General features: G+C 61.6%; 2 protein-coding genes across 3 annotated transcripts; one reads left to right on the top strand and one right to left on the bottom strand.

Moving 5' to 3' along the window:
- Positions 1-212: 212 nt before the first annotated feature.
- Positions 213-6,029, top strand: FCHSD1 (FCH and double SH3 domains 1). 2 transcript variants are annotated; one of them, XM_059860192.1, is made up of 19 exons: positions 213-331; positions 579-676; positions 1,127-1,172; positions 2,002-2,075; positions 2,321-2,375; positions 2,540-2,676; positions 2,750-2,813; positions 2,896-3,024; positions 3,204-3,326; positions 3,407-3,502; positions 3,578-3,685; positions 3,788-3,892; positions 4,098-4,328; positions 4,415-4,498; positions 4,606-4,762; positions 4,845-5,050; positions 5,154-5,250; positions 5,323-5,390; positions 5,551-6,029. In XM_059860192.1, exons 1-19 carry the CDS (start codon positions 311-313, stop codon positions 5,614-5,616), a joined length of 1,965 nt encoding a protein of 654 aa, XP_059716175.1. In that variant the 5' UTR covers positions 213-310; the 3' UTR covers positions 5,617-6,029. The 2 variants fall into 2 exon arrangements, with proteins under 2 accessions (XP_059716175.1, XP_059716174.1); XM_059860191.1 differs by having other exon boundaries at positions 2,321-2,465.
- Positions 6,010-20,150, bottom strand: RELL2 (RELT like 2). Its single transcript, XM_059860193.1, has 8 exons — positions 19,605-20,150; positions 15,808-16,021; positions 14,006-14,068; positions 13,843-13,909; positions 13,401-13,589; positions 8,449-9,067; positions 6,907-6,940; positions 6,010-6,671 (listed from the first exon to the last, which is right to left on the bottom strand). Exons 1-7 carry the CDS (start codon positions 19,824-19,826, stop codon positions 6,908-6,910), a joined length of 1,407 nt encoding a protein of 468 aa, XP_059716176.1. The 5' UTR covers positions 19,827-20,150; the 3' UTR covers positions 6,010-6,671; position 6,907.
- Positions 20,151-21,592: the final 1,442 nt, after the last annotated feature.

The following is a 21,592-nucleotide window of genomic DNA, read 5'->3' as shown; positions in this document are numbered from 1 at the left end:
CCCCGTGTCCCCCTGTCCCCTGGCCCCGTGTCCCATCGCCCCGCCCACATGTGCAGTACGAACCACCAGGCGGCGCTGCCGCCCCGAGGGGCGGGGCTGGTTGGAGGCGGTTCTGGGGGAGTGTCCGTCAGTGAGTGGTGGGCGGGGCCTGGTGTGGGCAGGGCTCGTCTTGGGGCGTGGTCTGTGAGGGGCGTGGTCTGTGGGCGGGGCGAGGCCGGCCCGGCAGTTCCGGGCTCGGCACACGCGGATCGGGGCGGCGGCGATCGGGGACCGGCACCGGGATTGGGATCGGCACCGGGGCTGCGCAGCCATGCAGCCGCCGCCGCGCAAGGTGAGCGCCGGGCCCGGCCGGGCTACGGGGCGGGTCACCGGGACCGGGTCCTCCCTCGCTGCCGCGTCCTGCAGCCGTGACCGAGACTCGCCCCCGGCGGAGCCTCCCGGGGCTGGGGAAGTGAGGCCGCGGTTGGGCGGGCTCAGGAGGGGGGGCCGGTGGGCACCGGTGCCCGGGCAGGGCGGACAGCGCATCCCCGCACGCCGTGCCCGCCGCGGCCGCGGGGCTGAGCGGGACCTTCCCGCAGGTGAAGCTCACCCAGGAGCTGCGGGTCCATCTCCTGGAGCAGCTGTCGGGCCTGCAGAGCAAACAGCAGCGGGACGCCGAGCTGCTGGAGGACATCAGGTAGGGCCCGCACAGGTGACACGCGGGTCGAGCTGACACCGGGCAGCTCATCCCTTGTGCGTGTGTCTGTGTGTCTGTGTCTCCAGGCTGACACCGGGCAGCTCATCCTGTGTGTGTGTGTCCCCAGGCTGAGATGAAACAGCTCCTGTGTGTGTGTGTGTCTGTGCGTCTGTCTGTCTGTGTCTGTCTATGTGTGTGTGTGTGTGTGTGTATGTCCCCATGCTGAGACCCGGCACGGGTGGGCCAGGAACCAGGCACGGCTCACCTTGAGCCTGTCACCTCGAGGTCAGTGGCTCCATCACCCACTGGGGTGGCCTGGTGGGGACAGGATGGTGGCAGGGGGAGATGGTAAGGGGGTGATGGCAGGGGGATGGTGGCAGCGGGTGATGGGAGGGATGGCCCATGCCTGCCCCTCTCTGTGTGTCCTCTCTGTGTCCCCTCTCCCGCCAGGTCCTACAGCAAGCAGAGGGCCGCCATTGACAGGGAGTACGGGCAGGTAAGGAGGTGCCACGGGATTTGGGATCAATGTCCTGCGGGGACCCAGGCCCCATCCTGCCAGCGTGGGGCAGGAGCTGGGCACGGCCCCATGCAGGCAGAGGGCAGCCTTGGAAATTATCCGAGCGTGGCTGCTCTGTGCTGGCCCCGCAGGGTGGTGGCAGATGGCACATCCTGCCGGGAGAACCCTGACCACGTCCAGCACCCGCTGGGGGCTCTGCTGAGCAAGGCATGGCCCAAACCTTGGGTGTTTTGGGAGTCTGGAGGGAAAACCTTGTGGGGTAGAAAACTACTGGGCTCTGCTGTCTGCTGGGTCATGGCAGGGCGCTGCTCTGAAATGTCAGTTTGGTTTTGATGTGAGATGTCCCTGCAGCATCCCCTGGGGACATACTGCAGCAGAATCGTGTCCCCTCTTCCTGCCGCTGGTCACCGTGTCACTGCCCTCCCTTACACCCCCAGGCTGGGGGTGACCATCCATCCCCCCAGGGTTGGTGTCTTACAGTGCTTGGCTTTGCTGGGGCTACTTTACTCTGTCTCTGTAGCCAGTGTCCCTCGCTGATGTCCCCTTGCAGGTGCTCTGTCCCAAAAGCCACAGCGGGGGGGTCCTTTCATTGTGGTGGCTGCCCCCCAGAAATGTTTTGTGATGGAGAGCACAGTGGGATTCCTGCTGACACCAAGCCACAGGGATGTATCTGTGTTCTGGGGGTAACACATGTGTGTCCCCAGATCCATGGGGTGGGGGAGCCCAGTTTTGGGCCCTGAGGGGAGTGTTGGGTTCTGGGCTGCTCGGCAGGGTCGGGCAGTGCCGATGATGCCGGGTCTGTCTGCAGGCGCTGCAGAGACTGGCCAGCCAGTTTGTGAAGAGAGACTGGCAGAGGGGCCGTGGCGAGGCCGGTGACTCCAGGTGGGCTGGGGACAGGGACAGGGCTGGGGACAAGCAGCTGGGGCTTGCCATACCAGCCCATGGCCCTCCCAACTTGGAGATGCTTATTGCCAACCAGGATTTGGGTGTCACCGGGACGCAGCCATGGGTGGGATGTCCCCATTTCCAGTCTGCTGTGACTGGGGGTGCTGGCAGTCCTGCTGGGCATCCCCAAAAGGTGTCACAGGGCAGAGAGTGCCTGGCCCTGTGTTAACCTGTGCCCACAGGAGCGTGGCAGCTGTCTGGAAAGGCGTCATCGAGGGGACAGCACACGCCGGGCAGGTCCGTGTCACCGCCTCCGAGAGCTACCGCGCCCTGGCCGCCGAGGCCGCCCGCAGCGCCCGCCTCTCCAAGGAGAGGACGCTCAAGAAGGTACCGGGGCAAGGACATGTCCCTGTGCCCGGGCGGTGGGGACAGCTGTCCCCCGCAGCTGACGCTCCCCACAGGGCATCGAGCGGCTGCAGAAGGCGCAGGTGGAGCTGCTGGAGACGGTGAAGGAGCTGGACAAGGCGAAGAAGCAGTTCAGCCACCTGCGGCGCAGCAGCGAGGTGGCCAAGGACAAGGCGGCCGATGTGGAGGCGCGGTGAGTGGGGCACACGGGGCCGGGGGGCTGCTGTGGCTGAGGGTGGTCTCACATCCCCCTCCATCCTCCCCAGCCTCCGCAAGAGCGACCGGCGGATATTTCACACCAAGGCCAGCCTGCAGAAGCTCAGTGCCAAGGTCGGTGGCACGGGGGTTGGCAAGGTACCCACGTGGGGGACATGGGGCACTATCACCAGCCTCGCTGCCCACGTCCCCACAGTTCTCAGCGCGACTGGCCGAGCACTCGAGGCAGCTGGCGGGGGTGCAGAACGAGTACAGCTTCGCCCTGGTGTCTGCCTCTGCCCACCTGGAGCATTACCAGCGTGTGGAGCTGCCCGCAGCCATGCAGGTAGGAGATGCCCGCACCCCCCATGCCCCTTCCCCAGGGTCCCACAAGGAGCATCTCCCCACTGCCAGCAGGGAGGGTCCCACTGGCACAGGGTCAGGGCTGGCTGCCTGGGGGGTCAGGGACACTCCAGTGGGGGGATGTGGCAGTGCTGGGGGGGGGGTTCCCTCTGCTTTCCCCAGGCTCTGGACGGGGACCTCTACGAGCGGCTCCGGGAGCACTTGTCAGCTGCCAGCAGGACGGAAGTGGAGACCTGCCGGGCCACCCGGGACTGGTTCCAGGGTGTTGTGGAGGCATCTGCACGGGTAACAGCACTGTCCCCATAGCTGGGTGGGACACGAGGGCACAGGTGAGGCCCCAGCCCCATGCCGCTCCCCTGCTGCAGGTGTGCCGGGAGCAGGACCTGCTCCTCTTCCTGCAGGACCACCCCGCCTTCTCCCTGTCACCTGAGCAGCGCTTCCAGCTCACCGGGGTGGAGGAGGTAAGTGGAAGGGGTCATTACAGCAAGGTGGGGTCTGCGTAGCCATCCCCTTGTCACCGCCATGTCCTTACCCAGGTGTGCCTGCTGCCACCAGCAGACGACGGGGCCAGCCTGGAGAAGGAGGCGCGGCGCTGGGCCACGCGGGTGGCCCGGGAGCACAAGAACAGGGCACACAGCGAGGAGGTGGGTGTTGTCCTGTCCCACGGAGCACCGGGGGGCTCAGGAAGGGGCTTTTGCAGCCCCTCACCAGCTGCCACCACCCTCTGAGCTGTGGGGCCCACCCAGGTGCTGCAGCGGCTGGAGGCCAGGCGGCAGCAGGGGCTGGAGGCGGAGGCAGCGACCGTGGAGCGGCAGATGGAGGAAGTGAGGGAAAACATCCGCAAGGCAGAGGTGGGACCCCCATCAGGGAGCTTGGGGTGACATGGAGGTCTGTCAGCCCCAGGGTGGGGGATGTAGGGACAGGGAGGGGTGGTGGCTGGGATGCTGCTCTTGGGGTGTGGTGCTGGGGATGCCACCACGCCCGGGGATGGGAGTGATGGGGCTGGAATGCTGCCAGAGGTATCCTGGAGACTGTGACAATGTGTGGTGTCCCCAGGTGAGCCGAGTGAAGGCTGAGGCACGGCTGGCACTGCTGCGGGCGGCAGGGCTGGACGTGGACACCTGGCTGGCCGGGGCCATGGTGGGGACAGGTGAGGAGACCCCCACGGGGCTGGACCTGGCCGAGTTCGATGACTATGAGGACAGTGATGAGCCAGATGAGGACAGTGAGCCTGGGCCTGCTGCTCGCACCTACCCCTACACCTGCCGGGTGATCTTTGGCTACCAGGTATGGCCCTGCCTGCCTGGCCCTCACCCTGCCTGCCCAGGGCTGGCACCTCAGCCTCTCTGCCACTTTGTCCCCATCTCCTGCAGGGCTGCCAGGCGGACGAGCTGTCCATCAGCCAGGGCGAGGAGCTGGAGATCATCGAGGATGGAGACGCAGAGGAGTGGGTGAAGGTGAGAGCAGGCTGAGCCCCTCTCCATAGTCAGGGACACCTTTTGGAGGTCCCCAGGCTGGCCCCACTCTGGAGCCTGCGATGTTCACATGGTTTCTGCCTCCTCAGGCTCGGAACAAGGCTGGGCAGGTCGGCTACGTCCCCGAAAAATATCTGCTGTCCCTAGGGTGTGACTCGGGGGCTGGGCTGGGCCCCCCAGGCCCCTCTGCCTTGCACCGCCAGCTCTCCAGCATCATGGCTGCAGAACTGGTGCTGGAGCCTGGAGGTGAGTGCTGGGCATCACCCCCATCCCAGAGAGGGGGGCGGGATCCAGAGGGTGCTGAGCCCCCTCCCCGCCCTCCCCACAGCCTGGCTGGTGCGAGCCCTGTACGACTACGAGGGGCAGAGCCCCGAGGAGCTGAGTTTCCCTGAGGGGGCCATCATCCGGGTGCTGCCCCGCGCCGCCGGTGAGGTGGACGATGGCTTCTGGACCGGCGACTTCGACGGCCGCGTCGGTGTCTTCCCCTCCCTGGTGGTGGAGGAGCTTACAGGGGCCCGGGAGGCAGCCGGCCAGGTTGGTGCCAGGAGGGTCGTTGTGTCACCCTGGCACTTCCATGAGTGCTGAGGTGAGGACCCGCTTCCCACCATGCCCATCTCTCCTGGCTGTGTCTTCCCAGGAGCTGCCATCACCATCCCCTCCGCCCTTCTCCCCTCCTGGCCTCGCGCCTGGGGCCAGCCTGGTCCCCAGCTCTGCTCCTGAGACAGCGCTGGGAGGTGAGTGCTGGGGAAACTGGGAAGGGGCTGGGAGAGCCTGAAAAGCCAGGCTGAGCTGCTCGGCACTCCCAGGTTGCCGGCAGGATGGCACAGGCAGCGGGCAGAGCTCTCCAGACTTGGCAGCCACGCGCCTGCGGCCGGTAAGACCTTTCACAGGGATGCTGTGACCCCAAAACCTGCCCCAGCCCTTCTGTAATAGAGCCACCCATGGGTTTCGGGGGGTCTGAAGGGGGATGAGTGGCCTCAGCATGTTGGCACCACTTCTCTCCCTCTCCCTTTCCCTCTCCTCTCCTTCTGCAGCTCCGTGCACCGCCCCCGCCGCCTGGCAGAGCCCCCGAGCCCGACCCCGAGCTTCACTTCAGCTGACCCTGTGGGTGCCCCCAGCCCCCCTCCCCTAAAAAGCTTTGCCCGAGCAAACCACCACAGGCTGCTGTCCCAGCAGCAGGAACTGCTGCTGCCCCATGCCCCGAGCTGGTCTCTCCAGGGGCTGCATCCTGCCCAGTGCTGCTTGCAGAGTGGTCCTGCATCCCAGTACAGCACCCAGAACACCTTTTTTGGGGTGCCCAGTGCCACAGCCAGGCCCCATCTCACCCCCTTCTTGCCTCCACCCTTCCTGCCTGGCATCACCCGTGCACTCCCAGCCCTGATTCCTGGAGGGCACATCTCTGGCCCCTGCCAGCCCCCACAGCACCTCCCCAGGGACAGGAGCAGGCGTGGGGGGCTGTTCCAAATAAATCAATAAATCCAGCTGGCCCTGGCGAGGGGTTCAGCAGCTTTAATGGTTGTAGCTCGTCTATGTACAGGGCGTTACACACCGAAGCTGGCGCGGCCCCGGGGCTGCCCGCTGGCTTGGCCCGGGACCGGGCTCCGGCCCCGCCTGTGCCGGGATGGGGCCGGGAGCTCCTCTCTCCGCCAGCATCTCCCAGGGACCTGCCGGTGCAGGGTTTGTGCCTGTGCCCGCTCTGCGTGGCAGGGGTGCCCGGGGGGGGCTGTGCTCTGTGGTGAACGTGCCCGGTGGGCGGGGGGTGCTCCCCACCGCCCCGGGGGGGGGCTCAAGCCGCTGCCTCCATCCCTGCCCCTCGCCGCGGCCCCCTCTGATCCTTCCCCCGAGCTGGGGGGCCGCGGGGCCAGCGGGCTCTGGGTGCTGTCCTGCCCCTGCCAGGCCCGAGGGTCCCTCGGGGGGGTCTCCGGGGAAGGTGCGGTGGGTGGGACTCGAGTACCTATTGCCAATGGGATGAAGGCTGGCGCCGAGCGCGGTTGTCGGTGTCGCCGGCGCGTCGCTCCGGCCATGCCAAGCGCGTAGCTGCCCACCCAGGGCCGGGCACGGCTGCCCCGCGGCTGCCCCACGGCAGAGCCCCCAGCCCCGAGGGGCCCGGGGCTGCGCGCCTCCCGTGCATGCTCCTGCCGGGAGCGGAGAGGAGCTGTGGGGAGAGAGGCAGGATGGGGCCGGTGCCCGCAGCCATGGCACCTCCCCACCAGCCGCAAATGGGACTCCCCGGGCTCGCTGCCTGTGGCTGGGCACGTCCCGACCCCTGGAGAAAGGGGTCAGCCTCTCTCCATCTCCAGCAGCAAGCTGAGACCCACCATGGCAGGGACACTGGCAGTGCCCTCCCACCCCCCCAGATATTGTCCCAGGGGCAGGGGACAGGCACTCACGTCACACACGGTCCTGCTCCGCGGCGCTGGGCTCCTGTGGGATGGAGGAGGGGGGTCAGCGCTCCCATGGAGCTGGGATGGGCTGGGGCTTTCCCGTGGCCACAGCAGTGACCCGAGGGGCAGAGCCCCACTGAGCCCCCAGGAGCCAGTACAGCCCAGGCACCTTCTCTGCCCTTCCCCACCACCTGCAGGACGGGATGAGCAGCAGCCAACCACCTTGGTGCTGGCTCTGACTGCCACTGAGGGCACGGGGGACAGGGGAGGGTGCAAGTGGCACCAGGGCTTGGTGACAAACATCCCAGGGAGGTCCTGTCACCATTCTCCTGGGACCCCATATCCTGGAGCAGCTCAGCATCCAGAGCAACAGCCTGGCACTGCAGAGGGGACAGGCATCACCATGTGCCTGGGCTTGCCCTGCACCTAACTGCTTCCTCGGGGATCAGAGGGATTCCCAAGGCTCAGTGGGCCACAGGAGGACCTGTCACCACCTCCCCAGGTTTCTGGGGAAGGGCTGCAGCCCATCAGCTCTTTCCTGCCTTGCTCTTCTCCATGAAACATCTCAAAGCTTTCAGCCTGGTCACCAGAAAGCAAAAAGGGAAACAGTGGGATCCTGCTTGGTCCTTATCCAGCATCCAGCCAGGCACCTTTCCCAGGCCTCTCCTGTGCTGACCCAGTCCTGCCCCATCCCACCCCCTGCCAAGGGCTGCTGGCACGTGCATGGGCCGTGCCCAGCCTGTGCAGAACCAGCCCCAGGGGATCTCCATGGCTTTAAAGCATGCCAGGAATTTTACCCAGGCATTTGGCTTCCTTTTTCTTCCAAAGGCTTTGCCACACGTGCCCTGGTGCTGGTTTTGTGAGGCAAGTCAAGGCCCAGCTCTTGGAGCTGCTGACACTCCACAGGGGGTGTTTCCCAGCCCCCTTCCATGAAAATCACCTTTTCCCAGCTGCAGAACCACAAATGAGTGTGTAAGCGAAATTCTGGGTGTCTGAACCACCACCACCAGCCTCATTTGCTCACTGGTACCAGCACAGAGGCAATTCCAGGAAGAAAATCCCCTGGAGCTTTCTAACCCCTCCAGCAAGGTGGTTGGGTGGGATATTGGGAGGTACCAGGGTACTGGGAGCTCCAGGGAGGGTGTGCTTTCCTCCTCTCTGAGCACAGCTCCTCAGGAGCAGGGAAAACAGCCAAGAAACGACCACTTGGCTTTGCCATTTCCTGGCCTTGGAGGTAAGGAAGTCTCCTGGGGAAATCTGCCCCTGCCTGATCCTCACTGGCCACACTGGACCCCACTAAGGCTACAGCTTTGGGGACACCCCGTGCAGCAGTGGAGTTCTGCCAGGTCAAAATCCCAATGGATGTCCCCAAAGAAAAGGAGTCCCTTACCAAGGGGAACGGGCAGCAGGTCTGCAGCACCTCCCACTGTCCCTGGTGAGACCTGTCACAGTCACTCCACTGCCTCAGACATCGGAAAATAGGTGGGAAAAAGCAATCCCCCTCCAGCCCAGTGGACCACACGGGGACCAGGAAGAGGAGGAACATACCTGCTGCTTCCCATCCTCTCCTCCGGACTGTTTCCTGCTGCTCTCGTCTCTCCCCAGCTCCTCGGCCTGTTCCTGCAGACTCAGGCTCCCGTGAATATCCGACACTTCATCTGCCGACGCCAGTCCGATCTCCTCCAGGCAGATGCCGGCTCCCTCCCTCGCCAGCTCTCCCGGGATGTTGGGGCTCGACGCTGCCAGCACCGGCAGGCTCGCCAGCCTGCGCTGCCGGCTCGAGCTCCCGGGAGCGGAGCCAGCATCCGGCAGGGACCCCGCCGGACCGGACCCCGCCGTGCCGGGCTCCACCGGGCCGGACCCCGCCGGGCCGGACCCCGCCGTGCCCGCCCGCCGGCTGTCACGGGTTCCGGAGCTGGCCGGTGTGTTCGCGGCTGGGCTGGCGGACAGGCTTTGCTCGGCGCTTCTGGCACTCTGGGTGCCCGTGTGGATGGCTCCGTTCTGCAGGCCGCCCGTGGGGACAGTCCCGTTGAGCGCCCGCTCCCGCTGGAGCAGCTCGCTGCTGCGCTCCAGCTCCTCCGTGCTCGGCGGCCGGCTCCCCGCGGGCAGGGCCCCGTCCTGCTGCTCCGGCAAGCACGGTTTCTTGCCGATGTGTGTGACACGGAACCTGCAATGGAGGCAGGACAGAGCAGTCTTTTCCGTTCTGTACCTGCAGCTCCGGATCTCCTCTCTTTGCCGTGATCCCCAACCTGTCTGACCCATTCACACTTACACAAGCCATGGCTCCCAGACTGATTTTCCCACTTCATTTTGAGCGAAACAAACAGAAAGGGAAGGATGGGAAGCTCAGTCCAGGTCTTGGCTGGGGCAGAGCTTTTCCTTCCAGCAGCAAGATGGATCACAGCTCTTGGAAATGCTCTGAGACAGCCTGGATGACACTGTGCCCTCAGTGAGGGCAGGACAGGGGTTTGGCAGTCATTTGGATACAGGGACCAAAGGCTGGAGGGGCTGTTTGGCTAAAATCTGCCAGAGCACATTTTGCACCATCCCCTGGAGGGTACCTGAGTGTTCATCAAGGTTCCACCATGAGCAGGTAACAGCTCAGAGCTCTGGCTGGGCAGGAGATAAGCTGCAGAAATGGGTCTGACACCCTCAAAGGGTGGGTTCATGATCAGAGCTGAAGCAACGTTGCCCGTGGGGAGAAGAGAGGGGTTAGGGATCATACACTTATGGAATGGCTTGAGTTGGAAGGAGGTCCTAAAAGATCATCCAGTCCCACCCCCTGCCATGGGTAGGGACAACTTCCCTTCAATCTGGTTGCTCTAAGCCCCATCCAGCCTGGCCTTGGACACTTCCAGGGATTCAGGGACAGCCACAGCTGCTCTGGGCACCCTGTGCCAGGGCCTCCCCACCAATTCCTTCCCAATATCCCTTCTAACCCTGCCCACTGGCAGCAGGGAGCCATTCCCCCTTGTGCTGTCACTCTGTGCCCTTGTCCCAAGTCTCTCTCCAGCTCTCTTGGAAGCCCTCTAGACACTGGAAGGGGCTCTAAAGTCTCCTTGGAACTTTCTCCTCTCCCAGTTCCCTCAGCCTGGGAGGGACAAGGTGACAGCAGAGCCTGAAAGTCTGAATTGTGATTGTGCTGATTGTGAGTCCTCCTCACCAGCACTGCCAGCTGCTGCTGGACCAGCAGAGAGGAAATCTCCTCCACGGGGAGCTGGTGTCCACCAGGCAGAGCACTCCAAGGCCAGCACTGAGAGCTCGTGCAGCCCATGGCTCACCCACAGCCACCCTCACTGCGCTTGGATCCCACTCGGAAAAGCCAACAGACCTGGCTGGGGTTCAGCTGCGAGGCAGTGTCAGGGCAAAGCACAATTTCAGAAAGTTCAAGTGCTTCTGGTGTGGAAAGAACAGCAAGACACAAAAGTCAAGCACATGGCAGCACTGCTGTTCCAAAGGAAAAAGCAGAGAGGTCCAAAAGATAAGAACAGATGCCAGGAGAGTTGGCAGAGATGAAGGAGATCACTTCCAGGCTGGAGCCCAGCCTGTGGGCAGCACCAACCCCTCAGCAGGGCCAGAAAGCTACTCTGGACTGGGAGGGTGGAGGAGAGAAATGCTCCAGAGAAGGTTCCCAGGCCAAGCAGCAGAAAATGTGACCTTTCAGGTCTGTCCAGATATTTGGAGATAAGACACCAGCACTGCGATTTGGGGAGACCAAAGAATGTTCTGGCCCTGTAGAGGGACAGGAAGGAGACACAAGTGACAGGATTACTTCTTGGTAATGCCACTGAGCAATGTCAGCCTGGAAGAGTTGGGAGTGGATTCAGAGAGCAGGAAGGGTTTGGACCAGAGTGGGCACAAGAGGTAACATAGCCAACCTCTGGCTGGTGAGGGAAAGCAGAGAAGCCCTGGCTGCCTGCCTCATCAGCATCCCTGGGATTCAGTGGGATGTGACACACTCTGGCTGATGGGGCTGAGGACAGAGGGTCAGACACAGATGTTTTATGGACAAGCTCTGCCACTGACTACACCTGGCTGAGGGAAAGCGCTGAGCTACGTGGTAAATCATCCTATCCATACATAACCCTGGGTGCCACACAAGTTTAGAACAATTTAGGTGCAAAAAGCCCTCAGGAGGTCTCCAGTCCAGACCCCTGCTCATATCTGGGCCCTCTCCTACCCTAAAGCACTTTGTCCAGAGCCCTGTCCAGTCAGGTTTCAGAAATCTTCAGGGATGGAGATTCCTCCACTCCTCAGGGCTCTGTCAAGGGCTGCACCATCCTCCTGCAGAACAGTTTTTCCTTGCATCTTTCTGGATTTCTCCTGTTGTAACTCATGGCCATTGCCTCTTGCCCTTCCCAGTGCAGGTCTCTGAGGAGAGTCTTCTTCCATCTTCATTTAAATTCCACCCACCCTTTGGTGTTAGAGGACAATTAGATCATCCCTTTCTAATTCTCCAGGCCAAAAAAGCCTCCTCAGATGCTCCATACTCCAGCCCTGGATGATCTTGGTGGACCTCCACAGCTCCCATCCTTTCCACTCCTCAGGGATGAGCCTGTGCCTACCAGGACCAGGGCTCATTCCACGTAGGACCAGGCTGGACCCTGAACCACTGCATCCAAGGCAAGAACAATACCAAAACCAAAGGAGAACAAGACCTGAGGGTATCTTTAGGAGTGGGTTAAAGAAGCCCTGTTTTGTAGGGTCAGTGCTGGGTCAAAGTACTTCAAAATATTTGTCATAAATAAGACACAGGAAGGTCAATCCTGGAAAAGTCATCCAGGATCTGGAAGGGAAAAGGGGCCAGCCTGGAAATAAGAAGCAGAATCTGGGGGTGGGATTGTAACTCATGGGCACATAGGTCCTTTAGCAGCTGGACCTTGTACCAAGGAGATTCAGGATTGAAAGTAAAGCCTTGGAGAAATGGGATGACTGCCCTGTGGAGAAGGCTGGTGTGGGGTGTGACACTAACAGGGTTAAAGAGGAAAAGCAGGAATTGATGGAAGGTGCCTTTGGGAAAGGAGAGCATCTTCTCCAGCACTCCGAGTGCTGAGAGGAGGCTGGGAGAGCACGGACAGAGGACATGGAGGAGGGGATGGAGCTGGGCACCAGCCAGGGAATGAATTAGTGGTGAGCAGGAACAGTGCAGAGCCCCTGCCTGCCGGGCACCACCTCCAAGGACAGCCACGGGCACGGAGGGGGGAGCTGGCAGTGCCCATGAGATGTGATCCAAGCTGCAATTGGGCCTGGGGAGTCCAGCAGCTCTCCCTGCTTCTCCAGCTGCCCAGAAAGCCCCAGCTCACCTCCCTGCTGAGGCTCCTGCCCATGGTGGTGGGAAAATCCACATGATAGGACATAGGGAATGGCTTCCCACTTCCAGAGGGCAGGGATGGATGGGATACTGGGAAGGAATTGTTTCCTGGCAGGGTGGGCAGGCCCTGGCACAGGGTGCCCAGAGCAGCTGGGGCTGCCCCTGGATCCCTGGCAGTGCCCAAGGCCAGGCTGGACACTGGGGCTGGGAGCAGCCTGGGACAGTGGAAGGTGTCCCTGCCATGGCAGGGGGTGGATGACAATAACTTTAAGGTCTCTTCCAACCCAAACCATTCCATGACTCCATCATGCCCACTCTGGCTCAGCATTCCCATGAAAGGACTGTCTCTCTGGACCACAACACAAAGTTTCATCAAGGCTCAGGCCCTGAATGAGGACCTTGTGCACAATCTGAGCATGGTAGGGCTTTGTGTCTCACCACGGTGGCCATGCAGGGACCAGCAGCTGCTTGTCACCCTGCCCCAGTCACCACAGCCGGAGGGAGCCAAGCCCAGGAACTTTCCTAACCCTTTCTGCTGGGGAATGGGGCAGCCTGGGCGAGCCTTCTGACTGTTCTACGGGTTAGTGACGACACAGTGAGACCACAGGAAGCTCAGGAAGTCCCTTGAGGTGAAACCAGGTGGGGATGGAAAGCATTTGTGGGAAGTATGAGGAACACTCCCCTGTTCTTACATTGCTGCTGTGTCATCTAATTACAGACATCGTTGGAGGCAGCAACCTGGAGCAGCACAGCCCCTCTTCCATTCTGAGCAGGTGGTGGCTTGCACCTGGGACATGCTGTCCCCTCTGTCCCCCCCAGTGAGGTCCCTAAAGCCCCCAGTTGGGCAGCAAGGCCCTGCTTGCACCAGGCTGGGACGGCGGGCTCTGAAAGGACACGGAGCTGGGGCTGTGCCCAGCACTGACTCAGCAGGAAAACCCAGCTTGAGTCACCTTCCCAGAGAAGGAGGGAAGCCACCGGTGCATCACAGCCTGCCACACACCACAGGCATTTCCAGGTGCAGGAGCCACCTGGCTGCTCAGGAGCTCCAGCTGCAGAGCTGCTGCTGGGGCATCTCAGTGTGCAACAGCAAGAGAGAACCTTGGGCACGTGGGGAAGGAACAGGAGGACTGAGGAAAGCCCGTGGTGCTCATTCCAGCAGGGAAATGTCTGGCAAAGCTCGTTTGGGTACCTGCCCACTGAGAAGACAGTGGTCTCTCCGGGGTGCATCCTGCTTTTGCCCTCCTTGGACCGCCCCTGGCGCTGCAGAGGGTGCCTCTTCCTCCTGCTGCAGTGGATGCAGGGGGCCTGCGTGGAGCCCAGGTGCACTGTGTGGTGATGTGGTGGGCCCCCGTCCTGGCTGCTGCTGTGGTGACAAAGGCTGCAACAGAAGATGACAGGCTGTGTCACCTCAGGGAGACGTCCCAACCCTGGAGCAGCCCCACTGCAGCAAGGCCTGGGGGCAGCAGCTCGTGGGGGGGCAGGAATGAGGAAGAGCTGTTCCACTTGACAGTGGGGTGAAGCACTCCTCAAAGCCCACAGGAGAGCAGGACTCCCTGTTGGGAAGATGCTTTGTAGCAGGTGGAAAGGGGCTGCTTGTCCCTCACTCACAAGCTGCTGTAAGCTTCCCTCACCTGGGCACTGGCACTGGCATGTCCACTTCATTTTCCCCTAACATCTCCTTGAGGGCCTCCACATTTGCTGAAGAGAGAGGGAAAAATGGGAATGCTGAAGAGAGAGGGAAAAACGAGCCAAAGTGGTCAGCACGGCTCCGGGCCAGCCCAAGGAGGTGCTCACCTTCGTTTTGGATGATGCATCTCACAATCTTCTCCACGGTGTCATCGTTCTTCTCGGCCTCATCTGAAAAGAGACAACGTGGCACTGAGGGCTGGGATTCCAGGGCTCTGCTCACTCATCCCTTCCCAGGAGCAGCTGCATCAGCAGAGTTGTTGGAGAAGCCTCGAGTCTCCTGTCACACTGGGAAGCCACTGGGGAACACCAGATCCCTCATCCTGGAAAAGAAACAGCTGAGCCAGCAGCTGCCTGTGCAGGGAGAGGGGGGGGCGTGTTGCTCCTTCGGAGCATCTGGAGAAAGGAGAGGGAAGCAGGTTCTAAAAAGTTGGACGAGGAGGGTCCTTGTCCAGCCCTGGAGCCCCTGGCTGCAGGATGCTGATAGTGCTCAAGGCTCCAAGGGCAGACAGGACACATCCACAGAAAATGAACCCACTGGGACCCCCTAAACACAGAAATGGGGAGCACACAATGACAGAGAGAGCCCCAGAGCTGCACACTATTGAAAGCTTAAAAGACTGTTTTGAGGAATCTTGGCTGGTGCCTGCTCTGCTGTGGAGTTCACCCACAGCTTTCAACTCAACCTACTTCCAGCCACTGGTGGAGGCAGGAAGCCTGGATGGATGGGTGGGTGGGTGGATGGATGGATGGATGGATGGATGGATGGATGGATGGATGGATGGATGGATGGATGGATGGACGGACGGACGGACCTCCAGCCTGGTCAGCAGTGTAAGATGTTCCTGTAAGCAGGTTGGAGCTGTGGTCTCGCAGGCAGCTGCCTCAAAGGCTCAAGAGCTGTTACTATGATCTCAGAAGATCTCCATCATCCCATGGAGATGTTTCCCTGGGCTGTGGCATGTCCAGAGGGCAAAGCCCATCCTGGCTGGAAGGTTCAGAGGCTGTCTCCATGTCATGTACAGCCAAGACATTAAAGCCAGAGGAGCAGGTCCATGGGCACCTGGAGGCTCTGGCTGCACCCAGGACGAGCCCGAGGAGCCGCATTTCCCTCCTGAGCGCAGGCAGCGGCAGCAGGAGGTGCTGATCCTCCCCAGCACTGCCGGCGGCACGTGGAGCTGGAGGAGTTCTGTGGCACCATGTGGCTGTTCCCAGCCTGGGAAGCAGCCGGAGGAATGTGTGTTCCCCACTTCAGCAGAGACTCAGGCAAGCACCGGATGACAGAGCTCGCTTGGGCCGGGCACCCACGCTCGATGCGGCAGTGACTTCCCAATCCAGCCAGCCCAGAGCGACTTGCAGTGGCCTGAAGCCACGGAAAAAATTCTTTACAGGTCCCTTCCCCTTCCAGCAGCAGCCCTTCTTCTCTGGTCAGCATGAACACAGCAGGGACCAGAAGAAGACATGACCAATAACAAACACCAGCTGGCTCCCTGCCAGACATCCTAATGCCAGAGGGGCAGAGGCCCTTGTGCTCCAGCTGGGAGAGGTTTTCCTTGAGGGAACAGGGGTCATGATTGAGATGCTGGGGATTCACCAAGTCCTGGATGTTCATCAGAATTACCTTTTGGTGATAATGCTCCTTTGGGAAGGGCCAGGCACTGGCTCCCACCTCCCTGTCACCTCCAGCCATTGTCAGCTCATGGATCAGAGGGATCCCTGGCCCTCACACTCCCGATCCCCAGGGGACACCACACTGCTCTCACCGCCCCAGCCCTCTATCCCAACCCAGCCACACGTGACAGGTAACCCTCCCAGCCCCATCCCACATCCCAGAAGGGTGCAAGAGGAGCACCAGCCCACAGCAGGCACAAGGCCGAGCCCCCAGCAAGCCCCACTGCCCCAGCACTCACCATCCTGGAGCTCCTCCACCTCGTCTTTGTCATCTGGGTCAAGCTCGTCCCGGAAGGTGCGGCACCGGTAACCCTTCTTCTTCAGGACATGGCAGATCAGGAACCCCACCAGCCCCATGATGAAGAAGACAAGGACAAGGAGGAAGACCACAGTAATGCCGTGCTGGGGATCTGTCTCCCCATCGTGGGGCTCGTGATGGTCTGACATGCGGATCTAGGAGGAGGGGGAGGGCAGGTCAGAGCCGCGGCGCTCCCCCCACGCTGTGCCCATCCTCCCGTTCCTCCTGCGGGGCCAGGGGCAGCTCCCAGCCGGGGGGCGGCTGCCGGAGGTGGCTCAGCCCGAGCCCCGCAGCGCCCGGCGCGGTGCGGGGCCGCCCGGAGGGCAGGACCGGCTGGAGGCGGCTCCTCGCGGTCTCCCAAGGACACTGCTGCCCCGCACGGCCCCGGCAAGAGGTATCCCAAGGGCAGCGGCGGCGGCAGCGTCCCCGCAGGCCCGCCGGCCCCGGGCTGCGGCGCTCCCCCGTCCCTTGCAGGCGGCTTCCCAAGGGCACCGGTGCCACGGCCTGCCCGGGGCTCTGCGGCGGGCGGCATCCCCCGGCTCGCCCTTGTCGGAGGATGGCTGAACATCCTCCCGCGCCGCGCCGCTCTCCCGCAGCCCTCGGTACTCACGGCCGAGGCCCTCCACCGGCACCGGCACCGGTACCGGCAGCGGCAGGCAGGGAGCCGCGGCAGCCGGGCTGGCGGAGGGCCGAGCCGCCGGCCGCTCCCGCATCGTCCTCCCGCAGAACCGAGCCGGCTCCCTCCGCCCCGGCTCCCCCGGGCGCTCCCGGCTCCCTGCCCAAGGGCTCGGCGCCCGCGTTCCCGCTCGCCGGCTCCGCTCCCCGGCACGGAGAAGGTCCCCCCCGCCTGTCCCCCGGCCCCGCTGCGGCGGTACCTGGGCCTGCGGTCCTCCGCAGCGCTCTCCTCTCCACCTTCACCTTCACCTTCACCTGCCTCCTAGCAACCCCGCATCCCCGCGGCTGGGGACCGCGGCGAGCATCCTCCGGCCCCCGGGCCCCGGCTCCGTGCCTGCCTTCCCCGGGAAGGAGCCAGCTGCCTCTGCCTGCCGCTCTCTGCCGCTCTCTGCCACAAGAGCACCCGCCTGTCCCGATCCCAGAAAAAAATCACTCCGGAGCTGTTTCGGCGGAGGAAGGTGCGGAGCGGAGCTCGGGGAGATGCCGGAGGCTGCAGCAGGACACGCAGGAGCGCTGCTCAGGGAAGCTGCCAGGCTGCCGCCCGCCCCGGGGTGAATAACCTCACCCGCACGCGTGCCAGCCCCGAGCTCCCCTGGCACCTTCCTTTCCTTGAATTTTAGGGCACTGAGCCCTGGCGATGGGAGGGAGAAGAGTGGAAGTGGGGCTCAGTGAGAACCGGACTGATCGCACAGCAGCGTGGTGGGGGGGGGGAGAGGGGTGCAGACCCCCACACGCGGATCCCAGCACCGAGCAGAGGGTGGAAAAAGAGCCCCGGGAGACTCCTGTGTCTCCCTCCCTCCTCCCTAAAAACGGAGTGGCTAAGCCATTGGAAATCTCACGCTGTGGTGGTCCCATAACCTCCTTCTCCATCTCCACCACATTATCCTCACTCTGGGAGGCTTCACCCACCACTCCTTTGCTACTGGAAATCAGACTCCTCCATCCTTCCATCCTTCAGCCACCTGCCAGTTCTCCATCCAGATCCTGAGGAATGCAACCCTTGAAACCCCTCCCAGCCCATCTCCACTGAACTGAGCTCCAATCCATGCACACATTCTTCCATGGGAGCTATCCCATGGGAACCCCTAATGGGAATTATCCCACTACAGTCTGTCACACAGCCTGTGACTCCTCCAGGCTCTCAGCTCTGCCTCGCTAAGGGCTCCTGTCCCTCTGCACAGGTGACCAAGTTGGCTCTCAGGAGCCTCCTCCATCAGCGTGACTTCAGGATGTCACCACATCACAGGTGACACCCACCTGCCCACTGTCCTGACAGAGAGACAGGAATGGAACATCTGTGCAAGAACAAGACTTCTCCTCCTGCCACAGATTGCTGAGCCACAGGAGAGGAGAGCTCTCCAAACTCTGGACCAACAAGCTGCTGCATCATGCAAGTTTCAGTGGAGGAAGAGCTCACAGAGTAAAGCTCAGAGGCAGTTTGCTCCTTGCCCCTGTTTCTGAGCACAGCTGGCAGCTCTGGGTTTCTGCAGGGCCCTGAGGGGACACAGTCATGGCCAGCATATTCCTGTTCTCCTCGTGCCCACGCACACTGCCCTGCACAGTAAATCGCTCTTTCTCCTCCTGGGCGTTCCCGCCCACCCAGAGCATTGCTGCACCCTGCCCCCTTCCAGCTCCCCACCCCCTTCCAGCATCCCACCTCCTTTCCTGACTCCAGCCGTGCCAGGCTGATCAGTTCTCCTCATTCGAGGGGACATTCCCATTTTCCCACAGCCTCTGGTGTGTGGTGGCATTTCCACAAGTGTGGCACAGCAGCCCAGCCCCACCTGAGGACAAATCCTGGCCTTGGTGGGGTGAGCCAGCATGAGGAGGGGGTTCTGGGGCTGTCAAGCTGCTCCCTCCTGGCTCTGCAGCTGGATTACCCCAGCTGATTGTTTTTCTTCCTAATTCTCCCAAACCAGGGATCGAGTGCTCCTGGTCTCCATCCTGCTTCCACCACCTCAGCTTCAGTGTCCCTCCAGGGCCTCAGTCCTTGGCCCACTGTGGGATCCCGTTAGCATTTTAATGGTCCCACACAGCACCTCACAGGTGACCCAGAAACAGCACCCTGGCACCTCTGTGCCCCAAAAGCAGCCAGCATTTGAGGCATGGAGCTGCACAACAGATCTCCCCTTCCAAGCAGGCTGGCCTGCTCATCCTGGCCGTGTGGGGACAGAGCCCACATGGGGACAGCCCCACACCAAGCTGGGGAGGTACAGCCATGGCTGTGGGCTGCCTGCTCATGGCACATCCACAGTCTGGGCTTCCTCTGGGCCTGCTGACCCCATCCCAGCTCCTCTCCCATCCTGTGTGACCCCACCAGCCGAGGCAGTGGGATCTGAGACACAGGACAGTCCAGCCAGAGCTCTGGGGTAGGTAGCTGCCTTCTTTCTGCCTGCCCACCTCATCCAGCACCACCAGCTGGAGGAGGAGGAGGTTACACAGTCCAGCACGGTGCTGGTCCAGAGACTCCTCTCTGCCTGGTGAGGGGCACTGCTGTGGGAGCTGTCCCTGCATTTCCCATGTCCCTTTCAGGGAACTGAACTCCTCTTTTTCCATCTTTTCAGGACTTATGAAACCTCCTTGCTCATGGATGAACCAATTAGTGATGAGCTCCCCTACAGTGGTGAGTTGGAGTTGCCTTTTTTCCTCATGAGCTCAGCTGGAATTCTTGGGATGTTCTATTCTGCATTGACCAGGGCCAAAGTGTCAGCACTTCCTGACCTTGGAGATGGCCTTAGCCATGCCTGGAAGTGTCCAAGGCCAGGTTGGATGGGGTTTGCTCTAGTGGGAGGGGGTTGGAATGAGATGAGATTTAAGGTCCCTTCCAACCCAAACCATCCCCTGCCCTTCCTTCCCAGGCCCCCCCTCAGGGCTTCCCTGACTCCTGGAGGTCCTTGGAGGCTTCACTCCCTCTCCAGGCATTGCCTGGAAACACTGAAATTTCAGCCTTTGGGGGCTTGGGAGGGAGGGGACAGAGTGGCCAAGGAGAGGCTGGTGGGACAGTGCTGTCACCTGTCTCCCTGTCCCTTGGCCGGCTGTGGTCCCAGTGAAATTCCACATTACCTCTTGTCCGCTCTTTTCCTGCTTCTCTTCCCCAGCCATTGGAGCAAATGTCACCCCACAAGCAATGGGACCACGTCCTTTTGGGGGATCAGCCGCCCTGGCCTTGCTGCCTGTCCACGTGGCAGCTAAACAGGCTGGGCTGCCCAGATCCAGGCTCCTCTCAGGGTCTTCACTTCGATGCTCAGCCCAAAAATTGTCCTCACGTCTGCAAAGCTGCTCCATCCCATGGTGTCAAACGTGGCCCTGGATCCTCAGCCCTGCTCCAGCTTTCCAAACATGCCCAGCAGCTAAAGGCCATTAAACCACAGCCTGCTTTTGCTCTCTGAGCACAAAGAGCATCTAAAAATATCCCTCTCTGACACTTCCCTGCTCTGCTCCAAGACCCGTGAAGATGCCCGGAGCAGCACCCAGCTTCGAGAAGGACAGCTCAGGCAGCAGAGAGATCCCAGCTGGAAGCAGGGCTGTGTCTGTGCTCTCCTCTCCTCAAGCAAGGATGTGTCTGTGCTCTCCTTTCCTCTAGCAGGGATGTGTCTGTGCTCTCCTCTCCTCAAGCAAGGATGTGTCTGTGCTCTCCTTTCCTCTAGCAGGGCTGTGTCTGTGCTCTCCTCTCCTCAAGCAGGGCTGTGTCTATGCTCTCCTCTCCTCAAGCAGGGCTGTGTCTGTGCTCTCCTCTCCTCAAGCAGGGCTGTGTCTGTGCTCTCCTCTCCTCAAGCAGGGCTGTGTCTGTGCTCTCCTCTCCTCAAGCAAGGATGTGTCCTCTCCTCAAGCAGGGATGTGTCTGTGCTCTCCTCTCCTCAAGCAAGGATGTGTCTGTGCTCTCCTCTCCTCAAGCAGGGCTGTGTCTGTGCTCTCCTCTGCTCTCCTCAAGCAGGGCTGTGTCTGTGCTCTCCTCTCCTCAAGCAGGGCTGTGTCTGTGCTCTCCTCTGCTCTCCTCAAGCAGGGCTGTGTCTGTGCTCTCCTCTCCTCAAGCAGTGCTGTGTCTCTGCTCTCCTCTCCTCAAGCAGGGCTGTGTCTGTGCTCTCCTCTCCTCAAGCAGGGCCGTGTCTCTGCTCTCCTCCCCCGATCCCCAGGCGGGCACTGGGACGTGTCCTGGGTGGCTCCGTGTCCTGGGTGGCTCCGTGTCCTGGGTGGCTCCGTGTCCTGGGTGGCTCCGTGTCCTGGGTGGCTCCGTGTCCTGGGTGGCTCCATGTCCCCAGGCTGGCGTTATCTGGTGGCAGCAGCTGGTGGAGCAGGGACAGGACAGGACAGGCGTCATGAGGGAGCACCAGAGCAGGGACGGGACAGGCGTCATGAGGGAGCACCGTCACAGCTCCGGGGGCTCCCGGCACAGCCGTGCTGCTCAGCACGTTCAAATCCCAGAGATTTCCTGCAGCAATGTTCCTGAACTCAGGCCTCAGTGTGCACCAGCCATGCCACTTGTAAGTGCTCTTATCAGAGTTTTCTCAGAACCCTCTGGAATCCATCACAGTTTCTAAGACATAAACTGGGCTAAACAAGAAGCTGAGAAACAGAATTCCAAGACCACAAGAAGTAAATAAAAGCAGCAAAGCACCAGGACTGTGACCAGTCCATATTCTGAGAGGTGCACTCAGAACCAGACAAAGGCACCAATAAGAAATGTGTGCAGAGTTAGAATGTATAAATAACTGTATAATGTAAACAAGAAATGGCTTCTGCTTAATCATATTGGTCAGTGGCCCAGGAGTCCTGAATTCCCCCCAATTTCCCAGGCTGGGTGCTGGGCTCGGTGCCAGGTGCCCTCTCAGTGTCCCCAGCCCCAGCTGTGCCCTGCAGTGTCACAGTGAGAGGGTCCTGGATCTCCTCTGGAAGATTGGAATGAAATTATCTTTAAGGTCCCCTCCAGTCCCATCCCCTAAACCCTCCCATGATCCTTACTACACGCTGGAGCTGGGATCCTAAAAGCAAACCCACACAAGGAGTGGTGTGGAGGGGGCACTGTCCCTGCAGGGGGGACAGAGGCAGCCAGA

Source organism: Haemorhous mexicanus, chromosome 15 (genome assembly GCF_027477595.1).
Source record: "Haemorhous mexicanus isolate bHaeMex1 chromosome 15, bHaeMex1.pri, whole genome shotgun sequence".
NCBI classification, from domain to species: domain Eukaryota; kingdom Metazoa; phylum Chordata; class Aves; order Passeriformes; family Fringillidae; genus Haemorhous; species Haemorhous mexicanus.
The sequence above is the reverse complement of the archived record's forward strand: the minus strand, read 5'-3'. Positions and strand labels throughout refer to the sequence as shown.